This window comes from Lynx canadensis, chromosome D4 (assembly GCF_007474595.2).
Source record: "Lynx canadensis isolate LIC74 chromosome D4, mLynCan4.pri.v2, whole genome shotgun sequence".
NCBI classification, from domain to species: domain Eukaryota; kingdom Metazoa; phylum Chordata; class Mammalia; order Carnivora; family Felidae; genus Lynx; species Lynx canadensis.
The window spans coordinates 32354107-32372235 of NC_044315.2; the positions used below are offsets into that span (position 1 = coordinate 32354107).

The 18129-nt window shown below is 38.6% G+C and overlaps 1 protein-coding gene across 12 annotated transcripts in view; it reads left to right on the forward strand.

Annotated features, from left to right (window-relative positions):
• Nucleotides 1–18129, forward strand: part of KDM4C (lysine demethylase 4C) — a 437278-nt gene that overhangs the window by 83878 nt on the left and 335271 nt on the right. For 10 of the 12 annotated variants that reach the window (XM_030294155.1, XM_030294149.1, XM_030294152.1 and 7 more), the window contains one exon: nt 5536–5729. The exons of the other annotated variants lie outside the window; for them this stretch is intronic. In XM_030294155.1, coding sequence (XP_030150015.1) covers nt 5536–5729 — 194 coding nt within the window. The remainder of the gene's footprint in view (nt 1–5535; nt 5730–18129) is intronic. 12 annotated transcript variants of the gene reach the window in all.

Consider the following 18129-nt stretch of genomic DNA (forward strand, 5'->3'; position numbering starts at 1 on the left):
GTGAGACGTTTTTATGGAAAGGAAGAAACAAAAAGAGCTATAGTGTCACACACTGTAATTAATTTTAAAGCAGAATGAATTTCATTTGGGTGTAATTTATTTTTATTGTGTAAAGATCTGAAGGAAATCCTCAGTCTGTTTTAAAATGTGGACCATGAGCTTTCATTTTAGTTATGGAAAGGTACAATTTTCACTCATTACTGTGTAAAATGGATTGAAGTTTGAATTCTTTAAAGCACTAACCAAGTTTTATTTTTCTTTCCCCATGTGCATTACCTTTGAAACTTCAAGGGCTTGTTAAAGCCATATAAATTAGTGGCAGTAATTTACATTAGCCTGTCTCTAAGTTCCTGGTGAATTAGTGGAGATTGGTGCCTGGTCTTTTGTTAGGTGTTGGCCGGACTGTGATAGGGTCATTAAAAGGGATGGTAAAAGCCTAATGAGGAAGAGCATACTCTTTTAAAAAATGCTTAAAATTTAGTATTTTTATTTAATTGGTTTAAGTAAAAATATCTAAAAAAAAATAAAAAAAATACCTCACTGTAATGTCCTATGAGAAACAGTATGTAATAATACTGAGTTATAAAAATGGGACCAGCTCCACTATTTCTCAAGGGATTGATTACAAAGAATTATGATTCACTAGACAGACAATACATCTACTACTGAGGAGACTGACTGGACTAATTTTCAAACAAGGAGGCCTGTTAAATTACTGAGTATCTTGCTTCCAACTGTAAAATGAGGATGTTTTGCCTCTGTTTTGCTAGCATGGGGATTATCCCAGTGCATTTTAGGTCTCTGCATTAATAAAATAATTACCAAGTACCTGTACAGTGTCAAAACTTGGTACTAGTTTTTTGGTAGATGTCAGATATAAAGAAAATGTTATTTTTCCTTTTATCAAAACTTGTTTACTAATTTTTAAAATACATTTTGCGTACATTGCTTTGTTTCTTCTTAATAATTTGATGAGGGATGTTATTAGGTGTAAAAGATGTCCCCAGTTCTGCAGTTGGTAGACTTTGAGAGAGGGGATTTAAATAGGTGCTAGCTATGTCAGCTCTTGTAAAGACCAAGAGCACAACATCCAGTTATAACTCAATGACGTTTCTGTGTCAGAATACTGTAATTTGATTTTTCTGTATTTTTATTTAAAAAATTTTTTTAATGTTTTTATTTATTTTTGAGAGCGAGAAACAGAGTGCAAGTGAGGGAGGGGCAGAGAGAGAGGGAGACACAAAATCCGAAGCAGGCTTCAGGCTCTGAGCTGTCAGCACAGAGCCCGTTGAGGGGCTTGAACTCGTGAACCGTGAGATCATGACCTGAGCTGAAGTTGGATGCTTAACCAACTGAGCCACCCAGGTGCCCCTGTATTTTTTTTTTTTTTTAATAACCTCATTTGAATCAGGGGCAGACCTGAAAACGTTAGAATCTTTAATAATTCTTTCAGTATTTTCTCAGTCTTATAGCTTCTAGGTGGTGATTCTTATTTTTTTAATAGTTGGGTTTTTGAATAGAATGATACTTTCCCCTTATAATTCTTACATTTCAGAAATTTTTGTTGGTCATTGTGAATCCAGCTTAGAGTGGGGCATATGCCACTGAAACTCAGGAGAAAGACTGGGGGCTCATAATATTGTTTGGAAAGTAGCCCCATTGGGATAACATTGAAGGTGTTGAGGATAATGGCAGGAGATGGGGGGTAGGGAGAGAAACATGTGGTTGGATATTGACAATTTTGAGGACAGAATATAGAGTGATGGCAATGAAGATGTGGAAAGCCCTAAATGAGAGAGTGCCAGGTTAATGATTTAGGACTAATTTTGGAGAACAAGGGCTTTATGGTGAATTATTTCAGAAAACATGACAGACACAGGGTAAGAAGACAAACGGAGCAGGAGAGGGCCCAGGAAGCTGACTGGATGGGGTGATTGGAGTGGAGGGAGTGGGGATCTGACAGGAAATGTCTGCCCCAGTGGAGGTCAAGTGAATGACAAATATTGCTCAAGCACCTGCAGAACATTGTGTGGAGAGCTTTTTTTGAGGGGGATGGAATCTCAGAAGAGGCATTTGTCTATGAACTTGGGCTGGTGTTCAGACTTTCTGGTAAGACTCATTAGCTGTAAGCTTTGAATAGTTGGGCAAATTCTGACCTGTTATTGTTTGTATCTAGGGTCTTTCTGAAGACTGCTTTTATAGTAAATGAGTTCTGTTACCACTCTCACAAGTAAAACAGGCTTGCATTTTAAGCCTTACTAGTGTTTGTGTTGGATGGCTGTACCCATGGGTGGGAATAATGGGAGCTTTATATGTTTGCCTGTCCTGAATTTTAGCTCCTTGGATATTTGTTGAGGAGGCTGAGAGAAGGGGATGATACATTGTATTTTAAGATGATCAGAACTGGAAGCATAGAGTTTAGAAATGATGGCTCAGGAGTCAGATTTAGTTTATCTTTGCCACCTACTACTAGCTAGGAGTATTAGTTTTTCCATTTGCTCATTTGGGTATAATGTTACCTATTTTACAGGATTGTTTTGAATAGGTATAGTGTGTATGTATGTGCAGTATAATGGGGTAGAGTATGGCACAACAACTTATGTAAATGACAGACTAGATGTTCTCCTTGTCTAAATCTGGACTCTTAAGTGTTTCAGCAGAGCCTGTCTTTGGTGGTGGTTAGTTCAGTCAATAGTAGAGAACACAAACTGGAGAAGGAATTTTGAAGCAGTAAGATTTATTTTTAGTCTCCATTATACCAGTTACTCTTAATATTTTAATAAGCTCTTTAATTGAAATGATATGACTTTTTATTTTAGCAAAATAAATTAGGTTTCAGCATCGTGGTAACCTTGGCCTTACCTAGAAGAAAGTGCTGCAAACATGTTATTTGCCCACTAATGGAAAGAACCAGTAGTAAATTTCACAGAACTTTTTTTTTTTTTAATCACTTATCTCCTTGTTGTTTTGGAGGCTTGCCAGTAAGATATACTACAGAATAGTGGAGGTGTTCATTTCGTAGGTTCTAAGAAATGATACGTGTTATTCCCAAAGGCTTTGTATCCTTTAGACCATTCAGTACTCTGAGTAACTCTGGGAAGTGCTGCAGCTCTCATGTTTTCTTGAAGAAAGACGGAAGCTCAGGAAATCTCAGTGATTTTTACCTTGGTCAGTGGCAGAGCTGGGGCCATAATCTGGGTCTTCTCTCAGCAAGCTTTCTCTACCTTTTTCCTCTCAGACCTGCATGTCGAGGGATGTCAAGGGATTCAGCCTTAGTTATTTCTGAAAGATAATGTCAGAAATAAAGATAAGAATTACCCAAATGTAGGAATTTCAGAGAAATAGTTGGATTGTAAATTCGCAAGCTCATTCAGTTTAAAATGATTTCTATAATATGTTGCTCATTTATTACTTCAGATTCATTGCCTCAGTAATGACTTTCAAATAGGAATCTATTATTAGAGTGATTGGGCTGAGGTCTGATTGGACTAGAGTTAAGAGGCTGCATCACTATAAATAGAGTGAGATAAAACATTTTATAGAATTTGATTTAATTTTTATGAAGTCTCATAAATTGGAACCTAGGATTTTCTCTAAAAGGATACTAGTTTTGACCAATTTCCAAATAGCAGACTTCCCACTGTGGAGTTTTAAGCTGTAGATAGAGTGGCTGCTTAGGGAAATTTGGGAATTAAATTATTTCCCTTGGGACATTTAATTATGTTACCTGAGGCAGAGTTTCATTAACTGCTGCATCAATAATTTTGCTAACCCAAAGCTTGAGGAAGTAAGATTAGTACACTGATTAGAGAATCATCTAGAGACCAAATTAAAACAGAACAACCCTGAAAGTTTTTAGTGGATAAGGGAGATCTGTGTGGTCATTGGCATAGTTATTGGAGAAGGCCTTACTGTTATACAGAAATGCATTTAATGCCCCTCTTTAATAGCATCATAAGGAGATTGAAATGGATTTACAGGCATTGCAGTTTCCTCATGATTTCATAGGAATGATCCCAATATCTGATGTTTATGTGTGGTTATGAGAAAGGCATATAGTAAAAATACATAGTTTGTAAAGATTTGAAGCAGTTGTGAGTTATAATTGAATAATTGGTAAGTTCTAATAAAACTAGAATCTTTTCCTATCACCAAAACTCTGGTATCAGTGATTCTATCCTTTTCTCTGTATCATCACCATTATTGCTATAAAACTACATTATTCCAGCAGTTTTACTAAAGTCTGGATAAGGATTTTTTTTATTATTCTGTATTTAAAATTTCCCATCGACATAAGAAGTTAATATTTATGCAGCCACTCTGGAAAACAGTGTGCAGGTTCCTCAAAAAATTAAAAATAGATCTACCCTATGACCCAGCAATAGCACTGCTAGGAATTTACCCATGGGATACAGGGGTGTTAATGCATAGGGGCGCTTGTACCCCAAGGTTTATAGCAGCACTGTCAACAATAGCCAAATTATGCAAAGAGCCTAAATGTCCATCAACTGATGAATGGATAAAGAAATTGTGGTTTATATACACAATGGAGTACTACCTGGCCATGAGAAAGAATGAAATATGGCCTTTTGTAACAACGTGGATGGAACTGGAGAGTGTTATGCTAAGTGAAATAAATCATACAGAGAAAGACAGATATCATATGTTTTCACTCTTATGTGGATCCTGAGAAACTTAACAGAAGACCATGGGGGAGGGGAAGGGGAAAAAAAAGTTAGAGAGGGAGGGAGCCAAACCATAAGAGACTCTTAAAACCTGAGAATAAACTGAGGGTTGATGGGGGGTGGGAGGGAAGGGAGGGTGGGTGATGGGCGTTGAGGAGGGCAGCTATTGGGATGAGCACTGGATGTCGTATGGAAACCAATTTGACAATAAATTTTATATAGAAAGAATAATATTTAGTTGAAGGAGCAGTAAAAGCACAATGATCTGTGGTTTAGAAGTGCTAAGAATTTTTCCCATAATTATAGTGGAATTTTTAGGAAATAATGTATCACATGCTAAAGTTGAAATGCATAGGGATGAGAGTGGGAAGGCGGAAGATATATTTTACTACTAGTATCTTGAGATGATGTCTGATGTTGAATATGACTTCTAAGCTAATGTACAAATAAATAATTTAAAAAGAAAAAACTACCCCCACCCTCAAAGAAAAGGTGTGCCAAAAATGGAAAGCACACTTCAGATCATAGTCTTTGAAGCAATGATTTTTTGCTAACAACAACTGAAGGGTGGAGCCTTAACTTATACTTCCATTTGGAGTCAGGAATTTTATTGGTATACTTTCATACTAATGTTCATATAGAACCATATTATGCTAGTAGTAATCTTGGATCTTTAATAATTGATATATACATACATATATTACCTGAATAATGATTGCTTTATTTTTCATTTCTCAGTGAATTTAAGTGTACAGTATGATAATTTTGGCACATGACAGTTTGATTAATAAACGCTATTTTTATTAGTTTATTAACATTTGATTTTTTTTCCTCTTTCTCCTGGTTCCAGGGTGTGGATGAATGGAACATAGCTCGCCTAAATACGGTCTTGGATGTGGTTGAGGAAGAGTGCGGTATTTCTATTGAGGGTGTAAACACCCCTTATCTCTATTTTGGCATGTGGAAAACCACATTCGCGTGGCACACCGAGGATATGGACCTCTACAGCATTAATTATCTCCACTTTGGAGAGCCCAAGTCTTGGCAAGTTTCATGTTTAATATTCATTTGCTTAGGAGTTTTGAAATTTGGGTAATATGAACCTACTGAAGAGGATTTTTTTCGTTTTATCTGATGAATTCAGATTTATATGAGGTGAAATTTTTTGAGTGTAATAATTGATTATTTTCCACTCTGCCCATGGTTTTACTCAAAACCATAAAGCTAGTGGTGACTTGTGTATCTAAAGTGGCTTGCATACCATTTTGTGGGCCATGGGTTGATAGATACTGTAGTCTTGAAGAATTTGTTAGGCATTGTTACTTTTTTGAGCATTTGTTAGAAGGTATGCAGGAAATAGTTAAGAGTGAAAGTTGACCTCATGGATGTGGAGTATCCGGTAATCTTAATGATCTTCTGGTCCAGCCTTTTCTAAATAAATGACTAGTTTAGGAGAGGAGGGATGAATTCAGGAAGCCTATCATCGCTCTTTGGGTGATAGGCATGGGGAAAAGAATGTCATTGTTAATACGTGTTCTTAACTAGCAGTTTCCTGTGTTTATGAGCCTCTTTCCTCATATTTCTGAGCAACGACTTACAGATGTACTGCTTTGTAAAATACATCATGTAGTACACACATATGTAATCGTTAGTTTGTCAGTCACCCTGGCCAATTTCATGTTTTGAACTTGTTTTTGTGAGTTTTAGTCTTAGGGGAGTTTAAGCATCAATTCTATTTTCTGTAATACATGGACATGCAGGAAAACACAGACAGAAGCATACAAAGCGTCACCTTGACCAACCCAGGGAAGATAATGTTTCTGATGGATGTGAACATGATAGGATGCTCTTCAGGTGTTCGTGTCAGCCCAGTAGCTTTCTTGCCTCCAAGTTAAAGATAATGGTCTGTTTTCAAGTTCTCCTGCTGATTAAGTATTGAGATGCAGTTATTTGGGGAAAATCTCCACACCCATTTTGCCATTATTACTTGCCTTTGAGGTTTTGTCATTTGGTGAGATATGAAATTGTAAGGTTTCTCCAAAAAACTCAAATATAGCAAAAATTGCTAATGATCAACAATGGCATTTAGTTGGAAGGCAAATTTTAGGTGGAAGAGGAAAGTTCTTAGGACATACAAGAAAAATTCAGACAGTTCTGATTTGTTGTGTTTTGATTTGTTGTTAAGGAGTCCCTTAACTCCATAACAAAAGTTAGGGGAAAGGCTGTTTAACTTTTTTTTTCTTAATAGGAAATTTATTATCAAATTGGTTTCCATACAACACCCAGTGCTCATCCCAACAGCTTCCCTCCTCAATGCCCATCACCCACCTTCCCTTTCCTCCCACTCCCCATCAATCCTCAGTTTATTCTCAGGTTTTAAGAGTCTCTTATGGTTTGGCTCCCTCCCTCTCTAACTTTCTGTCCCTCTTCCTCTCCCCCATGGTCTTCTGTTAAGTTTCTCAGGATCCACATAAGAGTGAAAACATTCATCAGTTGATGGACATTTAGGCTCTTTCCATAATTTGGCTATCGTTGAGAGTGCTGCTATAAACATTGGGGGTACAAGTGCCCCTATGCATCAGTACTCCTGTATCCCTTGGGTAAATTCCTAGCAGTGCTATTGCTGGGTCATAGGGTAGATCTATTTTTAATTTGTTGAGAAATGTGCACACTGTTTTCCAGAGCGGCTGCACCAGTTTGCATTCCCACCAACAGTGCAAGAGGGTTCCCATTTCTCCACTTCCTCTCCAGCATCTATAGTCTCCTGATTTGTTCATTTTGGCCACTCTGTCTGGCATGAGGTGGTATCTCAGTGTAGTTTTGATTTGTATTTCCCTGATGAGGAGTGACGTTGAGCATCTTTTCATGTGCCTGTTGGCCATCTGGATGTCTTCTTTAGAGAAGTGTCTATTCATGTTTTCTGCCCATTTCCTCACTGGGTTACTTGTTTTTCGGGTGTGGAGTTTGGTGAGTTCTTTATAGATTTTGAATACTAGCCCTTTGTCCGATATGTCATTTGCAAATATCTTTTCCCATTCCGTTGGTTGCCTTTTAGTTTTGTTGGTTGTTTCCTTTGCAGTGCAGAAGCTTTTTATCTTCATGAGTTCCCAATAGTTCACTTTTGCTTTTAATCCCCTTGCCTTTGGGGGCGCCTGGGTGGCGCAGTCGGTTAAGCGTCCGACTTCAGCCAGGTCACGATCTCGCGGTCTGTGGGTTCGAGCCCCGCGTCGGGCTCTGGGCTGATGGCTCAGAGCCTGGAGCCTGTTTCCGATTCTGTGTCTCCCTCTCTCTCTGCTCCTCCCGCGTTCATGCTCTGTCTCTCTCTGTCCCAAAAATAAATAAACGTTGAAAAAAAAAATTTAATCCCCTTGCCTTTGGAGATGTGTCAAGTAAGAAATTGCTGTGGCTGAGGTCAGAGAGGTTTTTTCCTGCTTTCTCCTCTAGGGTTTTGATGGTTTCCTGCCTCACATTCAGGTCCTTTATCCATTTTGAGTTTATTTCTGTGAATGGTGTAAGAAAGTGGTCTAGTTTCATCCTTCTGCATGTTGCTGTTCAGTTCTCCCAGTACCATTTGTTAAAGAGACTGTCTTTTTTCCATTGGATATTCTTTCCTGCTTTGTCAAAGATTAGTTGGCCATACTTTTGTGGGTCCAATTCTGGAGTCTCTATTCTATACCATTGGTCTATGTGTCTGTTTTTGTGCCAATACCATGCTGTCTTGATGATTACAACTTTGTAGTAAAGGCTAAAGTCTGGGGTTGTGATGCCTCCCGCTTTGGTTTTCTTCTTCAATATTACTTTGGCTATTCAGGGTCTTTTGTGGTTCCATATGGATTTTAGGATTGCTTGTTCTAGCTTTGAGAAGAATGCTGGTGCAATTTTGATTGGGATTGCATTGTATGTGTAGATTGCTTTGGGTAGTATTGACATTTTAACAATATTTATTCCAATCCATGAGCACAGGATGTTTTTCCATTTCTTTGTATCTTCTTCAATTTCCTTCATAACCTTCCTATAGTTTTCAGCATACAGACCTTTTACATCTTTGGTTAGGTTTATTCCTAGGCATTTTATGCTTCTTGGTGCAATTGTGAATGGGATCAGTTTCTCTATTTGTCTTTCTGTTGCTTCATTGTTAGTGTATAAGAATGCAACTGATTTCTGTACATTGATTTTGTATCCTGTGACTTTGCTGAATTCATGTGTAAGTTCTAGCAGACTTTTTGGTGGAGTCTATTGGGTTTCCAAGTATAATATCATGTCACCTGCAAAAGTGAAAGCTTGACCTCATCTTTGCCAATTTTGATGCCTTTGCTTTCCTTTTGTTGTCTGATTGCTGATGCCAGACCTTCCAACACTGTTAAACAATAGCGGTGTGAGTGGACATCCCTGTCGTGTTCCTGATCTCAGGGAAAAACCTCTCAGTTTTTCCCCATTGAAGATGGTATTAGCTGTGGGCTTTTCATAAATGGCTTTTATGATGTTTAAATATCTTCCTTCTATCCCGAGTTTCTCGAGGGTTTTTATTAAGAAAGGATGCTGAATTTTGTCAAATGCTCTTTCTGCATCAGTTGACAAGATCATATGGTTTTTATCTTTCTTTTATTAATGTGATGTATCACGTTGATTGATTTGCAAATATTGAACCAGCCCTGCATCCCAGGAATGAATCCCACTTGATCATGATGAATAATTCTTTTTATATGCTGTTGAATTCGATTTGCTAGTATCTTATTGAGAATTTTTGCATCCATATTCATCAGGGATATTGGCCTGTAGTTCTCTTTTTTTGCTGGGTCTCTGTCTGGTTTGGGAATCAAAGTAATGCTGGCTTCATAGAATGAGTCTGGAAGTTTTCCTTCCCTTTCTATTTCTTGGAACAGCTTGAGAAGGATAGGTATTATCTCTGCTTTATATGTCTTGTAGAATTCACCAGGGAAGCCATCTGGTCCTGGACTCCTATTTGTTGGGAGATTTTTGATAACTGATTCAATTTCTTTGTTGGTTATGGGTCTGTTCAAATTTTCTCTTTCTTCCTGTTTGGGTTTTGAAAGTGTGTGGGTGCTTAGGAATTTGTCCATTTCTTCCAGGTTGTCCAGTTTGTTGGCATGTAATTTTTCATAGTATTCCCTGATAATTGCTTGTATTTCTGAGGGATTGGTTGTAATAATTCCATTTTCATTCATGATTTTACCTATTTGGGTCCTCTCCCTTTTCTCTTTGACAAGCCTGGCTAGAGGTTTATCAATTTTGTTTATTTTTTCAAAAAACCAACTCTAGGTTTCATCGATCTGCTCTACCGGTTTTTTAGATTCTATATTGTTTATTTCTGCTCTGAATGTTATTAATTCTCTTCTTCTGCTGGGTTTGGGGTGTCTTTTCTCTTCTGCTTCTATTTCCTTTAGGTGTGCTGTTAGATTTTGTATTTGGGATTTTTTTTGTTTCTTGAGATAGGCCTGGATTGCAATGTATTTTCCTCTCAGGACTGCCTTTGCTGCATTCCAAAGCATTTGGATTGTTGTATTTTCATTTCGTTTGTTTCCATATATTTTTAAATTTCTTCTCTAATTGTCTGGTTGACCCATTCATTCTTTAGTAGGATGTTCTTTAACCTCCATGCTTTTGGAGATTTTCCAGACTTTGTCCTGTGGTTGATTTCAAGTTTCATGGCATTGTGATCTGAAAGTGTGCATGGTATGATACTTATGAAGGGCTGTTTTGTGACCCAGTGTGTGATATATCTTGGAGAATGTTCCATGTGCACTCGAGAAGAAAGTATATTCTGTTACTTCAGGATGCAGAGTTATAAATATCTGTCACATCCATCTGATCCAATGTATCATTCAGGGCCCTTGTTTCTTTATTGATCCTGTGTCTAGATGATCTATCCATTGTTGTAAGTGGGGTATTAAAGTCCCCTGCAATTACCACATTCTTATCAATAAGGTTGCTTATGTTTGTGATTGTGTTATATATTTGGGGGCTCCCGTATTCGGCGCATAGACATTTATAATTGTTAGCTCTTCCTGATGGATAGACCCTGTAATATATAATGCCGTTCTTCATCTCTTGTTACAGCCTTTAATTTAAAGTCAGTTTGTCTGGGGCGCCTGGGTGGCACAGTCGGTTAAGCGTCCGACTTCAGCCAGGTCACGATCTCACGGTCCGTGAGTTCGAGCCCCGCGTCGGGCTCTGGGCTGATGGCTCAGAGCCTGGAGCCTGTTTCCGATTCTGTGTCTCCCTCTCTCTCTGCCCCTCCCCCGTTCATGCTCTGTCTCTCTCTGTCCCAAAAATAAATAAACGTGGAAAAAAAAATTAAAAAAAAAAATAAAGTCAGTTTGTCTGATATGAGTATGGCTACTCCAGCTTTCTTTTGACTTCCAGTAGCATGATAGATAGTTCTCCATGCCCTCACTTTCAATCTGAAGGTGTCCTCAGATCTAAAATCAGTCTCTTGTAGACAGCAAATAGATGGGTCTTGTTTTTATCCATTCTGATACCCTATGTCTTTTGGTTGGAGCATTTAGTCCATTTAAATTCAGTGTTATTATTGAAAGATATGGGTTTAGAGTCATTGAGATGTCTGTAGGTTTCATGCTTGTAGTGGTGTCTCTGGTACTTTGTGGTCCTTGCAACATTTTACTCACAGAGTCCCCCTTAGGATCTCTTGTACGGCTGGTTTAGTGGTGATGAATTCCTTCAGTTTTTGTTTGTTTGGGAAAACCTTTATCTCTCCTTCTATTCTGAATGACAGACTTGCTGGATAAAGGATTCTTGGCTGCTTATTTTTTCTGTTCCTCACATTGATGATTTGCTGCCATTCCTTTCTGGCCTGCCAAGTTTCAGCAGATAGGTCTGCTACTACTCTTTTGTGTCTACCTTTGTAAGTTAGGTCTGGATTATCCCTAGCTGCTTTCAGGATTCTCTCTTCATCCTTGTATTTTGCCAGTTTCACTATGATATGTCTTGCAGAAGATCGATTCAAGTTACGTCTCAAGGGAGTTCTCTGTGCCTCTTGGATTTCAATGCCTGTTTCCTTCCCCAGATCAGGGAAGTTCTCAGCTATGATTTGTTCAGGTACACCTTCAGCCCCTTTCTCTCTCTCTTCTTCTTCTGGAATTCCTATGATACGGATATTGTTCCGTTTGATTGCATCACTTAGTTCTCTAATTCTCCCGGATTTTTTTTTATCTCTCTTTTTCTCAGCTTCCTCTTTTTCCATAATTTTATCATCTAATTCACCTATTCTCTCCTCTGCTTCTTCAGTCCATGCTATGGCTACCTCCATTTTATTTTGCTCCTCATTTATAGCATTTTTAAGTTCCTCATGACTATTTTTTAGTCCCTTGATCTCTGTAGTAATAGATTCTCTGCTGTTCTCTATGCTTTTTTCAAGCCCAGCAGTTAATTTTATGACTATTATTCTAAATTCTTGTTCTGTTATATTGCTTAAATCAGTTTTGATCAATTCATTAGCTGTTGCTACTTCCTGGAGTTTCTTTTGAGGAGAATTCTTCCATTTTGACGTTTTGGTTAGTCCCTGCAGTAACTCCAAACTGCAGGGCAGTTCCCCTGTGCTGTCCTGAGAAACTTGTGTTGGTGGGCAGGGTCACAGTCAGACCCCAACCCACGGCTGAGGCCACAGTCAGACTGGTGTGTACCTTATCTTCCCCTCTCCCAGGTGCAGGACTCACTGTGGAGTGGTGTGCCCCCTGTCTGGGCTGCTTGCACACTGCCAGGGTTGTGGTGCTGCTTCAATAGGATCTGGCCAAGGGCGTTTTAGATGGGGTGGATCTGAAAGGTGCACAGGGGCAGGAGGGGGTGGCTTACCTAGCTTTACCATGGGTGGTACCCTGTGGGAGGGGACCTGCAGCACTGGGAGGGAGGTAGGCCCCTTTGGAGGGATGGATCCACAGAAGTATAGCATTGGGCATTTGCGTGGTGCAAGCCAGTTGGGTGACAGGAACTGGTTCCCTTTGGAATTCCGGCTGGGTGATGGGAGAAGGAAATGGCGCTTGCCAGAGCCTTTGTTTTCCCACCAAGCTCTGTGTTTCCGGGGCTCAACAACTCTCTCTCCCGGTGTCATCTTGCCCTCCCTGCTCTCTGATAGCAGAGCTGTTGACTTTTAACATTCTAGATGTTAAGTCCCACTGGCTGTCAGAACTCACGGAATCTGGCTCCTCCGCTTTTGGAAACCAGACTTCAGGGGCTCTGCCTTGCCCTGCGGACTGCTCCTCCACTGCCCTTGCTCCCTCCTGCCAGTCCCTGTAGCATGCACCACCTCTCCGCCCTTCCTACACTCTTCCGTGGGACTTTTGTCTACACTTGGCTCTGGAGAGTCTGTTCTGCTAGTCTTCTGGCTGTTTTCTGGGTTATTTAGGCAGATGTGGGTGGAATCTAAGCGATCAGTAGGATGAGGTGAGCCCAGCATCCTTCTACACCACCAACTTCTCCGGTTCGTTTAACTTATTTTAAAGGTATTTTATTTGCACATTTCATTTGATAAAGTCTTAGCATTCTGCTCTCTTAATGGAATAAATCAAAATCAAACAGTTTTAGCAGGTGGTCTAGGACCCAGAGAGGCTTTTGTGACAGAATGGTATGATGGGACTATTCATGACAGAGGTGTTTCCTCAGGGCTGGTTTTGAGAACATGCTTTAGATCCTGTGGGTTTCTGTCATATTTCTTCAACACCACTGTAACGTCTCTTGGAATGTCATCCTTTAGTACTTTGGGGACTTAGCTTTGAGAGACTTGGAGAGATATTTTAAGGAATCCATAGGCATTTGGGCTGTTTCTCAACTGCGTAGTTACCTCTGTGCTCTTTGTGACATTCACTTTTAGTGTGAACCAAATTAAATGAAATGGATAAATTCAACATGTTGGTAAAATCTAATGTATAGGCAACTATGTACTATATATTTTCCTTAAAAATCTGAAAAGCTAGTAGCAAAACTTTTCTGGAGGTGTTTTAGAAATCAGTTAATGAGAATGCCTGGAAACAATAATTTGAGACTTTCCTATTAGAGGAGTTTAGATGATATCTCTGCTTTCTTATCAAGAAAGATGATCTCCCCACCCTGTCTGGGGAACAGGATTATATTATCTCCTAAAGATCATTTAGGGGAGACTATTCTGATCAGGGAGAAGACTGATTCTAGAGTCTTGGGTCTTTGTGAAAGAATACCACTGTTCATGAGTGATAATAATTATGCCCATTTTCAAAGAATTTCTTTCTGCCAGCATCTATATTTTCTGTAGTTAATTACTCTATTAGTTATTATAGACTCCATTATATGCATTAATGGTAGATTTATAATATCACTATTATCTTTAACCTTGACTATTATTTATAATGATAAGATAATAAAACACAACAGTGAGTTATGACTGCTAATCTACATTCCATTTTCTAAGATAACTACTGTAGGAAAAGAATTATATAAATGACTCTAAGGCTATTTCCTGACAGATTTATGAAAGATTATATTAGTTCAGCGTAAATAATTTTGAGGTAAATTCTATTATTAAAATTCATTTTAGTACTCATCATAAAACATGTTAAATGAGTTTTGAATGATGGTAGAAACAGTACAAATTCATGTAAATATTGGGAGGTGGACAGTGTCTGTTGGCAGAACTTAGACTCAAGGGACCAGCAATCTGGGCTCTAGTCCTTATTCTGCTGGTAACATTTGTGGCTTTGGCCAAATAACTGTACTTCTTTGGAGCTCAGTTTACTCACCCACAAAATGACAAGGTTAATCATGATAATCTCTGATGCTCTAATTCTGTGATTTGTGATCAGAACCATGGGAATATTTCTACTTACTCTGTCTATAAAATGAGAAGATGAGGAGGTGACATCAGGTTCTCTATGTGCATGTGTGTACATGTGCTGGTTCCCTTCAGCTGTCTTCACCTTGTTGAGTTGAATGTGGGATGGTTGCCTTTACTTTTCTCCAGGGAATGCCCACACCTGTGCTTGACATCTCTGACCTGAGCAATGTGTCTTCCTTCTTCTAGCCTTATAGGCTGTTGTTGAACTTCAACTTCTACTGCTACTAACTACTTTTACTACTTCTCCTCCTACCCCTCCTTCTACTGCTGCTTCTCCTCCCCCCTCCTACTTCCGCCCCTCCTCCTCTCCCCCTCCCTGTTTCTACCCACCCCCCTCCCCTGCTCTTCTTCCCACTTCTCTTCTTCCCGTCCCCCTTCTCCCCCTCCCCCCCTCTTCCTTCTTCCTTTCTACCTGCAGGCATCAAGTTTTGGAAATGATTATTGTAAAACTGCCTAAGATTTCCTCCTTAATTCCATGTCTACACTGGTCTCTGCTGTCTTCTGCCTGCGTATCCCTTAGTTATTGCCTGAAGGCCTTCTGGACTGTGCGCTGCCCCTACCTTAGACACCTGTTTTTGTACTTTTAATGTGCTTCTGACTACCTCCTTGCCCTTTCCTGTGTCTGTCTTGAAGTTGGGGTCTGTGTCTATTTGCCTTTGAATCATCAGCACTTAACAAAGAGTCTAGCTATAGGACTGAGGCTCTGTAATTCTTGTTTGGATTAGGAGAGTGTTAAATTGTTTTGGACCAATCTGTTTAGGGACAGACAAGGAAATATATAGAACATTTTATAAAGATTTTTTTTTTTTGTTTAAAATGTAACTGTTAAGAATACGCAGTTTCCTGAGATTTCTGAGTAGCTGCAGATATGCACAGCTCCAGATGGAAGCCCTGAGACATACTTTGCTGGACACTGAATGAACATGGAGCTATACTGAAGAGACTAGAGGAGGTGATGATTTATTTAAACATTTTTGGTGTAAAGGTTTAAGGGAGAAAGAATGTTTTAAATAAGCAGATAGAAAGCTGTTTTAGCAGTTAGTGGTAAAGTATTTATTTTTTTCGAATGAACATTGACTTTGAAGCCAGAAGACCTGTTTTAAAATCTCAGTCTGTCACTTACCAGCTGAATAAGTTAGGGCAAATCATGAGTTTCCTTAACTGCTGATCGGAGGCATGATTTATCCACTGCCTCTATAGGGTTGCTAGGAGAGTTCAGGGATATACTTTGTAAAAGAGCTTTGTAAACTGTAAAGCACCATACAAATATTTTCACTTACTATTATTTTAATAACGTTATGAAAATAAATCTTTTTTTGTCTTAGTAATGACTCAAAGCCATAACTTGGCATGATGTGTCTATATATAATACAGTAGGGGTTTCAAGGATAAATACAATATAATTCTTCCTTTCAAGTGTTATGTGTGATAATGTTAATTACTGGAGGATATAGAATTTAGATGGTACCTTGAATCCTTCTTCCGGAGACTGTCCAAACACAGTGAATATGAGACTTTCAGATTTATTCAAGTATTTTTTTAAAAGAACAAAGAAGGTGGTGTTACATTGATCTATGCATGTTTAATATATATCTTCTCCATCAAAATGTGAGCTCCTAGAGAAGGGGACCCTGTTAGTTTTGTTCACTAACACATATCCCTTGCCTGGCACAATATCTGGCATGATTGTGGCACACAGTACTCATGTATCTGGCATGATTGTTGCATGATTGTGGCACACAGTACTCAATATTTGTTAAATAAACAGCTTTATGGATGAATTTCTTACTGAGATTTTTTTCTTTAAACACCTAATGCAGAACATTGCTTTAGGGATTGGATAGCCTGATAATATTCAATGATACATTGAATTAGCAACCCATGGTATTAATTCCTACTTATCCACTTGGTAAGTTTAGACTCATTAATATATTCTATTTTTAAGTGTTAAGACTAATTGGATAATGGTGACAGCTGTATCCTTTTTGATGGTTTGTATAAAAAAAATACTCTTGGAATTAGTTTGTTTCTGGTTTTAATTACTATTCCTAGGGAAAATTGCCCTGTAAATAGGAAAAATAGACTTGCATAAATACTTTATCTAGTATTAATGAAATTAACTGCATAAGTTATTATTATTTTTAGGCATATGGATGCATAGTTTTTTAAAGGTATTATTAAAAAAGGTGTAAGAAATTGGAAATCTGCTTAAAAAGTATGGTGTTTATTTTGTACTTAGCTACTGATTATATTATTAGGAAGAAAAGGGTACAGTGATAAATGGTATCAAAAATTATTTGATCAAATGGACTATAGTTTACTTAAACCTGAGCCTGACTTCCAAATAAACACTATTGTACAGGCACACATACACATGCTTGTGGTCCAAACATTGAGTCTTGTAGATGCCTGCTCAGCAGAGTTCCCTAAAAGAAGCATCTGTGAGATCTAGTGTTTGCAATTTTCAGAGCAAATCTCACTGTTTTCACTGAAGTAATGTGATGTAATGCCTTTTTACTAACTGATCCATAAGTGTGCATTCTCATACAGGAACTCTGAACTTACATTAAGTACTCTTGGTATCCCTGGAAGACAGAGCAGGGGCTTGTAAATTCCTCCAGGATGCCTCTTATTGTTGGTACTTTCACTTAAAGTTATCATCGTCACCTACAAGAGCCAGAAAAATCCCTTCAAATGAAAAGAAATTGCTGAATCAAATCCATAACTCTTAGGGAAAAATAAGATTGTTAATGCAAATTTATTTACTTTGGAGTTCACGGAAAACAAACATTAGTGGTGTAAGTTTTGCACATTACCATGGCAAATGTTGTAGTTCAACAGTTACTTTGCCTAGCTTATCTTTTCCCCCATATTTCTTCTCTCCTTTTCAGATGGTTCTAATCTTACTGTTTAGATAATACTTTGTAGAAAATACATACTACTTCATATTTGTTTTGCAAAAGTTATTCCTTGACTTGAGCATATAGGAAAATTGTGTGTGTGTGTGTGTGTGTGTGTGTGTGTGTGATTACATATCTACAGGGAGGCTTGCAAATAGATTTATGTCTTACTTCTATGATCTCAAATGTATTTGTTCTTTGTAAGCTTACTTTCCAAGGAGTAGGACTTGACTAGGGTGGTGAAGTATGTTTTGTTTTTGGTGACTCCATTCCATTTAGTGAAGTCCTTTTATGTGTGCCAAGAACCATGCTAATCACTTCAAGAAAGCACAGAGTTTTTCAGGGGCACCTGGATGGCTGAGTTGGGTGAGTGTACTACTTTTGATTTCAGCTCAGGTCATGATCTCATGGATTTGTGGGATTGATCCTCATGCTGGGCTCTACGCTGACAGTGTGGAGCCTACTTGGGATCCTCTCCCTTCCCCTCTCTCTCTGCCCCTCCTCTACTCATGTGCACATGTACTCTCTCTCTCAGAATAAAATAAACTTAAAAGCACAGAGGTTTTCAGACTTACGTAAGTGAAGTTTATTTAGAAGGTCAATATATAAAACTGAAAATAAAAGAAGAGCTGACTTGGCTGAAATGTCAGGTGGGACATTTGGTGGGACACTCTCCCTCAGTAACTCCTTCCTTGAAGCACTT